Source organism: Akebia trifoliata, chromosome 4 (assembly GCF_017979445.1).
Source record: "Akebia trifoliata isolate Shusen 1 chromosome 4, ASM1797944v1, whole genome shotgun sequence".
NCBI lineage: Eukaryota > Viridiplantae > Streptophyta > Magnoliopsida > Ranunculales > Lardizabalaceae > Akebia > Akebia trifoliata.
The window spans coordinates 42003519-42013762 of NC_141378.1; the positions used below are offsets into that span (position 1 = coordinate 42003519).

The following is a 10244-nucleotide window of genomic DNA, read 5'->3' on the forward strand; positions in this document are numbered from 1 at the left end:
AGATACACCATAACATTGATATTATGTATCTCATGCACATTATTATAATGCATACACCTTATCTCTATTAATTTCTTGCAATTGTATGGTCCTTTAGATAAATACTATATAATTGATTACATAAAATATTATCCTTTGATCTCATGAAGAAGTTGTAGATGGATCGCTGCAAGGTCCAATCATGTTTGATAGTAGTTACCGTCTGTCTGTGAAGTCTATCACTGTCGCATCCCGCTCATTTTTGAGTCTATCGGAGCCAGTGGCCCATTAGATCAGGTTTGTCGTGATCTCCCCCAAAGCCTAGAAATATGGATCGTACGATTTAAATATAAGAACTCTCATTGTATAGATTTGAGATAAAATAAAAATTCAGATTGTGAAGCATTAATTTGTGAAGTAGGGATGTTTGTAGAAACATAGAGAAATGTGAGGTTTTTATTGGAAAAAGAAAACTAAATACAAGGAACAAAATGATTTAGGTTCGGCGATGGCGGTAGTGCTATCGCCGAAAAATGACACATCAAGATCGATGTACTCATTGGAGCTTGAGCTCTGATACCATGTAGAAATTTGAATTTATTGAGTATTCTTGGATGAATATTATATGAACCTTGATAGGATATTTATTGGGATTACATTAACCAAGATAAGGAAACTAGACTAACATAAATATTTTAATTTACCTAATTGATGCAAATCTAAATCTTCAAGATATGTGATGAGATACATCATAGCTTTGATATTGTGTATCACATGTTATAATGCATAAACCTTATCTCTATTACTACCAACTAGACGTAACCCTTCTGCTTTATTTGGAACTTGGGATTAGGGATGGAACCGGGACGGGTTTAGCTTAACCCGTCCCCAACTCTGATTGTTATTGTTCACCCCGAACCTGCCTCAACCTCGACTTAGGTTTGATTTTTTTGACCCATTCCCGTCCCTTATAGTTTTTTTAAAACCCGCCCCACCCTTTCAAAGGCGCCTTGCCCACCCCCTCATTTGTTTTTCTTCTAAATTTATGATTTTTTTTTTTGGTTTTAAGATTTTATATGAGCTTAATCAAAATTATAAACAACTACTAAAATTGGTTGAATGAGTGTTATAATGTTTTGGAATGTTATGATAATAGTTTGAGCCAAACCTGTGTAATGTTTGAATGACGTGTTTCAATCTTTAATTGGGGTGTGATAAATAATTTAAGAAATTGGGGTGTTATAAGTAAAAGTTGGAATGTCAATAGCAACTCTAAAAATATATATATTGACTGGGCGAGGGTATATCAAAACCATCTCCACCCAAAAATCGACTCGGTTTTTTATTTTTAATATCCAAATCATCCTGAAACTAGTTAAAAATGTGAAAACTCGTCCTTACAAAGGGGGGGGGGGGGGGGGGGGTTGCCATCCTGGGATCAACAAAGTAGTATGAAAGAAACACAAAAGAGGAGTCACTAAACTAATTAATATAAGTACAAAAATCTAACATCATAATAACTCTAATAGATTATGAGTTTTATTTTTAATATCAAAATCATCCTGAAACTAGTTAAAAATGTGAAAACTCGTCCTTACAAAGGGGGGGTTGCCATCCTGGGATCAACAAAGTAGTATGAAAGAAACACAAAAGAGGAGTCACTAAACTAATTAATTTAAGTACAAAAATCTAACATCATAATAACTCCAATAGAATTATGAGTTTTATTTAAGGTATTCCACCATTATCACCCAAAAGTTAAAATATACCTTATAAAGTTACAAATAGAACATGGTTCGTCCGAAACTGAAATGAATGGACACCGCATCTCAAGCTTCACATTATCTAACGACACAAATGAGATGACTTGAATGATGTTTTGAGAATCTTATTCGAATCTCACCCGAGTCAGTAAACCCTAACAGGATTTTGTATTTTTTTTTAATTAGAATAATTATATTTTTATAATTTAAAAATCCATTATCTAAGTAACCAAAAAAAAAAAAAGAGTCCATTAGGAGTATGACTCAGTGGTAAGGCGTAGCTCCTCTTGGTCGTGAATTCGAAATCGCGTGCAGTCTCTGAATAACCCACTTAGCGGCCTTGAGGAAGACTTATGACTAAGCATATTTTAATCTACCTTATTTTATTAAAAGAATTATAATTATTTACTAAAAATACGAAGTAACGAAGTAACGAATAATTGTAAAGCCAGCCAATTATTGGGTTTATGTCGTCCGAGACAACTCGGTAAACTGTCCACTTACCATCTTCAGTTTTTTAATCAAAAGAAAATGAAAAGAAAAATCACTTTTGCTTTCTTTTGTATGATTGTATAAACAGCTCAACTCGCAATTGCAAACAAATCGAAAATGGTTTCCAGCTTTTTAGTCAATGACGCTGGACGGTGGACTCATCCAACTCTTTAAAGGTGAGTTTCTCCTTTCTTCTTATTTTACCCCTTTTTATTTATTTATTTATTTATTTATTAATTCTTCTTCTTCTTTACTTTGATAGATGAGATTAGAGGAAGATTTTCACAAGATTAACCCTAACCCTCATCATAGAATTATCCATGAACCCTAATTTTTTACCTTTAAGTGGATTCTGATTTTACATTTGCTTGCTTAGGGTTCCAAAATTAAGTTTTAGGGTTATTTGTTTGCTCAAGTTGTGTTTAATAACCTTATAAATTAGTAAATGATTTTTGTCTTTTGTTTTTTGTTTTTATTTTATTTTATTGCAGTTTGGTAGGTTCTATGGGTAAGGTGTCTGTGATATTACCATGTCATAAAAATATGAATAAACCCATTAGTGATTTTGTTCTAATATCACACCATAAGCATGGTTTTTAAACTCGGTATCCCGTCTCATCTCGTTCAGCTCCGATACCGAGTCGTCTCGGACTAGTTTTCCGATATGAGATAACTCGAAAAATTAAACGTGAGATGTAAAACTCGGTCACAAAAATGACTCTGTGAGTTGGTCTCGTTCAGCTCTGATACCGAGTTAACTCGGGTGATACGTCTCGGTCTCGGACGAGTTTAAAAACCATGACCATAAGTCATCATTTTTGGGCTTTATTCACATTTTTACAGTGTGGTAATATCATGACTCTAAATAAATCTTTTTTACTTATCAAAAAAGGAAAAAAAAAAAGTTAGTTTGAGACCATGGTTTTAAAAGTCGTTGGAGACTACTATCACCTGAGTTAACTCGGTATCATGGCTGAACGAGACAAACGCACAAGCCCATTTTAGACAGTCGCGTATCTTGAGATAAACGAGATGTCTCGGACGAGATTTTGCAAAATCTCGTCTGAGTTAAACGAGACAGCAGGTTTTCAATCTTGAAGCCCTATGCTCTCACCCCAATTTGATTTTTATTCATCTTCTTTTTCTGGTTTCATTTTTTAATAGGAACCATTTCTGAATTTTTTTAGATTTTTTAAATGGTTAAAAATCATTGTCTTAATGCTGAACGAGACAAGACGTATCGTCCGAGTTAACTCGGTATCTTGGCTGGAAGAGACAAGATGTGAAGCCGAGTTTAAAACCATGTTTGAGACAAAATGCACAACAAATTGGTTCTCTAAATTTATCTTCAAGGAGAGCCAAAATAAGTTGAAGTATTGGTTGAGGCAACTGTTCATGAACAAGTTAAATGGTGGCATGAACTAGCTAGAGGTTCCTAAATATCACTTGTTGAGTGTGGGATTCGCTTTCTCCCGGGTGTCACATATTATCGTACTCCTGTTTATTCCGTGACCCTCTTATATTCATTGTTCTCCCCCTTTCCTAACAAGTCAAATTTTTGGGATAGATGGTTGGTCAACATGGTATTGGAGCAAGAGGTCTGTATGGGTCACGGGTTCGATTCTTTCCACCATTTCGGTGAGGGGAGTGTTGAATGTAGGATTTCTCTGCTCCCAAGTGTTATGTATTATCATACCCTTATTCATCCCATGACCCTCTTATATTCATTGTTCGCCCCTTTCCCAACAGGTTGACCTTTTGGGATAGATGGTTGATTAGCATCACTAAATGAGTTTCTTGGACATATAATTTACTTAAGTGACCTGGGCTTCAAACAATAGGGAACGCCTAAGAAATCTCTAAGCTAAATAATCAGCCTAACCACATGATTCTAAACACTCTTTTGATACAAACATTTTGGGAAGTAAGAAACAAGAGTTAGTGCTTTAGAAAACTTTGAACCCAGGTCATCGGATCAACACTCCACATGTCTTACCAACTTAGCTAAGTCGGCACCTTCATGATGAGAAGCTTTTCAGAAAACTTTGTTTGATTGTTTCTGATATTTAGCAATTTTGCCAAAATAATGTAAGAAAAATTGACAGTCTCAAAAATTGGTATTTTATTTATTTATAATTTGTTTGTAGTCTTTGTGGCCTTGGTTGATCTATTTTACAATGGAAAAGGGAGATGACGCTGTGAAAAAGACACAAGTTGTGGAAGCTCGGGCTAGAAACATTAGTCACAATGTGCGTTGCACTGAGTGTGGGAGCCAGTCCATCGAGGACTCGCAAGCAGATGTTGCCATTCTCCTCAGAAAGGTACCTTGTTTGGTTCACATTCCCCCCCTCCCTTTAACTTTTGAATCACTACAATTAACATGCTTGGTATGTTCCAATCGTAGATAGAATGGGAACAATTCTTTAAATATTCATGGAGATCGAAAAGTTTTAAAAACTGATAAAATGAAATATAACTTGATTGTAGCTGAACGTTTTTATTTTATGCATTGCTAGGGATGGTTTCAAATTTTTTTCATCCTTGTAAAGTTAAAAACAAAGTTCTGAGATAGCTATGTTACAATAAGTGTCTAGTCTTAATAGGTGCCAAGGATTGAAAACTCAAATTGCAGGGTGGACTCGACGCTAACACGAGTCCCAAGCAACCTAAAACTGGAGCTACTAATCGAGTTGTTCTTGTGATAAGTTGTGCAGTTATGTTTTCTTGAGAAGAACTTGTAAACAAGATTTTCTGGTAATAACTTGTGAATATTATCAACTGCCCAACTGTTGCCAAATGATATACGATCTTTAAACTAGTGGCTATAAACCCGTTTTGGTAATTGGTAAAACATTACTTGAGCTCTCTCTGGTCTATGAGGACATGAACGAACAATATAGTTATAGCTTCACGAGTCTTGTCCGCTATGTGTAGCTGGGACTCCTAACCCCTAATCAGGATCGAGTTAGCCACTAGTACAGAAGGGGTCATGTTTAGGCCTAAAGCATAGATATTTAAGCAACCACCTAGGCTAGACATATAAAATAATCATTATTAGTAATTCTATTTGTGCTATTGTTGTCCCCTTCATTCTTTTCTTTTAGTAACCTATTGTATAGACACACTCAGTTTCCCAACTTTTTTTTTTTTTTTTTGGGATTGATATAGGGTTAGTGGTTAACAAATGAAGTTGGGTTCAAAGGTGTTTGAACCTAGCACGTGCGAACAACACTCCACACATCTTACCACTTAGCTAAGTTAGCACTTCACCAGTTTCCCAATTTTTTATTAATTGTAATCTTCTGACTCTATCAATCTATAGAATTTTATGAAACCCAGTTTGATTTAATCGTTCAAATTGTGTCTAGTATTGATAGATTTGTGTTTTTGGACCTTCCAGATTAATCCATGAGTGATCCTTTTCAATATTATTTTATTTTGGGTAATTTAGAGTTACCCCTTCTAGTTTTATGGGAGCGGATCCTCTGTAGTGTGTTTTCCCTGTGGTACCCTGTAGTGATATTAGATGATTGAAGGACAGCCACGTCACATAGCCACAAAATCTGTTTTGTTAAAAAAATTGGAGGTCATTGACCGTCAATCTTCAAAGCCTTCATTGGACTCAAAGAATTCTATTTTTTTCAATTTTTTTTCTTCAAATCTGATCTACACCATGATCCATACAAGGCTGAGTTGTCTGATTTTGTTTTCAAAATTTCAATGTCTACTAATTAAAAGGCACCGCAGGGAACTACAAGGAATATGCACTACCGAGGATCTGCTCCCCTAGTTTTATACAACATTTTGAACATGAGTACCTTCCTTGATCACAATCAATTGTTGCATAGAGGTCAAGGAGTAAAGTTGATAGGCATTTAGGGATCCCATATTTGTATAATAGGGTGCAGTGTCCCGAAAACCCTATGTCAGACATCCAACCATGCCATTTTTTTGGAACTAAGTTGACCTGGCACCCTAGTATTTGTGACAATCAGCGACTAACATCTCGTACTATTGACGTGGGGATCCATTGATTACATTGCCTGTCTTGTCAATTTGATAAGGGCTTCATGTTACAACGTCTTGGCCAGTTTGATACAACTAGACCAACATCATTTCGCTTCCCCATCAAACACCGGTAAGAGATGGTGCCAAGTAGGGTAGTGCCTGTTGGGGATCTACTTGTAGTCTCTAAACCCAAGTCTCCTCTAACATCCATTTGACACCATAATGAAATACTTCAGGGATGAGAGATGCTGCATTGGGCACTAGGGAGAGAGCTTGTGAGTACAAAGCTGGTTAAGATGTCAAAGAGCTGCTTTAGCATCACCATGTGGAGTAGGCATGTAGGGATGCGTAATCTGGCATGCCAGGGCCCACAAAGAGGGTGCCACATGTGGCAGTAGAGAGCCAGGGTCTGCTTGGTGGGGCCTTGTATATTTGGTCCTATCTTTGCACCCGTCACACAAGCATGGTATGCCAGGTCTTTTAGGTGGGGCCTTGAAGGTGCCATCTGGCTTAGTTGGTTAAAGCCTGTGAATGTTGATACCATGACATGGGTTCAAAGTCAGCCTTCACTTCTAATTACTAACCACTAATCGGCTTACTTCTTAAAAAAAATGTAAAAGAGAGAAGGAAGCAAATGTTTCTTAACTTTCACAATAACCTACTTCTGGTCCATTTTTTATGTCAGGAAGGGTTCGGGGAGAAGCCATGTGAATCTGTGGATATTAATTTGAAATACTCAGATGAGATTACTCCACACAAAAGACATACATAGCTCAAGGTATTTTTTTCATTTTTATACTTCTTTAAACAGTCATGGATGAATTATAATAGCAAGAAGAGAATTATCCAATCCACTTTGCTAAGTGGTAAGACCTTGTGGAGGTTGTTCCCAAGGTCTAAGGTTCAAACCCCTTAAACCCCTTCTTATACTAAATGTTAACAGTTAACCACTAACCCCCACCAAGCAAAAAAGAAGTATTGGGAGTTGTCAAGATCCAAGAATGAGTTTACATTGGCCAGACTCCAATGAGTGGGCATAGTTTTTGCTTCTTCTAGTTTGTTTCTTGTCTGCCCTCGTAGCTTCAGAAAAAATTTACAAAGAAGGGACTCAGTCCTTCCTACTAATGTAACACTATCACATCGGCCTAAAACTTCATTCATGGCTCCTTTGTCAACTGTTTCAGTTGAGAAACCTCAAACAGAACATAATTTGTCTTTCAATTATATTTCAACTAATTTCCAATATTTATGTCTATAAAAGTTTTAACTGAAATATTTGGTTATCTGCTTGCTGTAGTCTTTCCCAACTGAGGAAAAAAGAGAGAGATTCTATTGCCACTCCAACTTTTACTAATAGTACCCCAATTCATTCGATACCATCAAAGAATTAGCACACATCTAGGGGTGCTCTTAGTAAAAGTTGGTGTGGCAATAGAAGTCCTCTAAAAAAATGGGGTTATCCAATATACGTTCTGATGCTGCTTGCACCATCATTGCAGTTGATTCGTGATGAAATTCGTTCCGGGAAAAGCGACAAAGAGATCTACAAAAAACTCGAGGACGATTTTGGGGAGACAGTACTCTATGCCCCACGATTTGATCTGCAGACTGCAGCACTTTGGCTATCACCGGTCAGTTTACAAGGATTGTAGACATTTTCTTAAATTAGTGATTAATCTTTTAGATTGCTGCTATTGGCTCTCCAACTTTTACTTAGTACTCTCCAATTAAAAAAATAAAATAAAATAAGTGAATGGTTGAAAATTAAGTAAAAGTTGGAGTGCCAACAGAAGCTCTCTTTTTTTCGTTTTTGTGTGGCTAGATTTCTATTTTTTGGATTTAGAATTTTATATGAGCTTAATCATAATTGTAAACAACTACTGAAGTTGTTTGAATGAGTGTTATAATTTTTTGTAATGTAGAGATTATAATCGGAACCAAACTTTGATAATGTTTGAAGAGTGTGTTTTAATCGTTAATTGGGGTGATAAATAATTTAAGAAATTGGGATGTAATAAGTAAAAGTCGGGGTGCCAATAGCAACTCTCATCTTTTAATTTTCTACTAATGTTGCACTATTGGGTCTGGAAAAATAGTTTCTAGTTGCAGGAGCAGCTGCAGGGGTTTGGGCTTATCAGAAGCATAGACTGAAAACTAATGTACACATTATGGCATTGAACCTTGTCAGAGGTGTTCCATTGACGCCGAAAGAGAGAGAAGATGTTAGATATCTTGATGCCTCCTCCACAAAGAGGGAAGAGTTCGTGGGATCAATGAAGCCGTCTCCCGTGATGTTTGAGAATCATTTTCTCAATTTCGTTGTGGAACGTGGAAATAGGGGATTCAGTTTTGGATAGAATTGTCCTCATTTCGTTAGCTAATATCTGATCAAGAAGTTTGGTTATGTTACTGTTTACTTGTCGATAGTAGCAGATGACCCCATGATTGGGTTTGACTTATCTTTTTTTTTTTAATAAATTTTTTTATTCATGTTATTGCTGATGGCTTTAACATTTTTATCTATTAATCGCATTATACTCGAAAGGTTTAAACTTGACTTAATGAGCTTTGTTTCCTCAATTCGAAAAGATCTTGTTGTTTTCAAGTTTTGTTGAGGTGTGTGTGGGCATGTCTTTTGATGTGCCATCTCGTTATCTAATATTCATTGTTTAAATTCAAGAGACATGTATTCTCCCTGACTTCGAACAAGGATCTTTGCTAATTGAGTCCAACAAATTGTCTGAATCCAATATTTATTATTGGATCGACTATGGTCTTTGTTTTGTTTTGATGATTCTTCGCAGGAGATGACAGTATGAGAGATGCCCTTTGGAGTGCTTAATGATGGACATGTATCATTCATGAATCTAGGCCATTGTAAATTGGTATCTTTATCATTTCAACCTTGATTTTTTGGGATTTGATCTTATTTTAAATGTAAAAACTTACTAGATGAATTCTCGAGATTGTTCGAGCGATGCATTCTTAATTTATGCCCCAAGATCCGACCTTCCTAGTGTATCTTATTGTGACACTTCCTCGAATGAGTCTGAATAGCTCATCTAGCCTTGAATCCATGTGTATCATAAGGTGACCTGTGGTTTTCACCCTCCAAAAGGTATAAACTCATCTTTATATTTATTTATTTATGTATTTTGTGTATTGGGTGCAGTTTTTTTATTAAGAGAATTGATATTGGCACCCCAATGTTTACTTATTAGACCTCGATTTCTTAATTTTACTTATCAGACCCCAATTAAAACACACTTCAAAAATTACAAAGGTTTGACTCAAATTATAATCTCAACAGTATAAAACATTATAACACATGTTCAAATAATTTTAGTAGTTGTTTACAATTATGATTAGATTCATATAAAATCCTAAATCCAAAATATAGACTCCCAACTTTTACTTATTCTTAACCATTCACTTATTTTCTCTATTTTTAATGAGATTTTTCTCAAAACATATGCAACGTATGTCCAAATTCCGATTTTGGTACACTGTTCATTTTTATATCCAAAACATACTTTTCCAATGAATTCCTCACTTTTATAATCAATGAATTCGTTAATAGATTACTAACAAGATCGCCGATAAGGTAAAATCATTGATATTTTATCAACGAATTCACAGATTATAAAAGTGTCGAATTCACAAATTCGTAAATTATAAAAGTGACGAATTTATTGTAAAAGCATGTTTGGGAATCAAAATGAACAGTGTACCAAAACTGGAATTTTGTCATATTCAGCACGAAATGGAGATTCACCCATATTTAATTGGAATGTAATAAGTAAAAGTCGGGGTGCCAATAGTAGTTCTCTTTTTAAAACTGACGCCCTTTTTAGCAAAACCGGATCCAATAGTGGACCAAATAGATTCGGATTGGTCTCATAGAAACCCGATCCGATCAAGTGACCGCCTTACCGACACGTGCACAAACTGCTCTTTGGGAACTTGGAGGGACAATTATCAAATCACCTTCGAAATGGTCAC

General features: G+C 35.7%; 1 protein-coding gene across 2 annotated transcripts; it reads left to right on the forward strand.

Moving 5' to 3' along the window:
- The first annotated feature begins 2309 nt into the window (after positions 1-2309).
- LOC147405057 (cytochrome c-type biogenesis CcmH-like mitochondrial protein) lies at positions 2310-8864 on the forward strand. Of its 2 annotated transcripts, XM_086437797.1 has the most exons (4): positions 2310-2410; positions 4382-4555; positions 7742-7873; positions 8339-8864. In XM_086437797.1, the coding sequence occupies exons 2-4, from the start codon at positions 4412-4414 to the stop codon at positions 8597-8599; spliced, it is 537 nt and encodes a 178-aa protein (XP_086293923.1). In that variant the 5' UTR covers positions 2310-2410; positions 4382-4411; the 3' UTR covers positions 8600-8864. The 2 variants fall into 2 exon arrangements, with proteins under 2 accessions (XP_086293923.1, XP_086293924.1); XM_086437798.1 differs by lacking the exon at positions 2310-2410 and having other exon boundaries at positions 3536-4555.
- The last annotated feature ends 1380 nt before the right edge of the window (positions 8865-10244 follow it).

Excerpts from the sequence above, each read along its gene's own strand:
- LOC147405057 (XM_086437797.1), top strand. The coding sequence starts at position 4,412 with ATGGAAAAGGGAGATGACGCTGTGAAAAAGACACAAGTTGTGGAAGCT. Across the intron at positions 4,556-7,741 it reads TTGCCATTCTCCTCAGAAAG|TTGATTCGTGATGAAATTCG; the intron begins GTACCTTGTTTG and ends CCATCATTGCAG. Across the intron at positions 7,874-8,338 it reads CAGCACTTTGGCTATCACCG|TTTCTAGTTGCAGGAGCAGC; the intron begins GTCAGTTTACAA and ends CTGGAAAAATAG.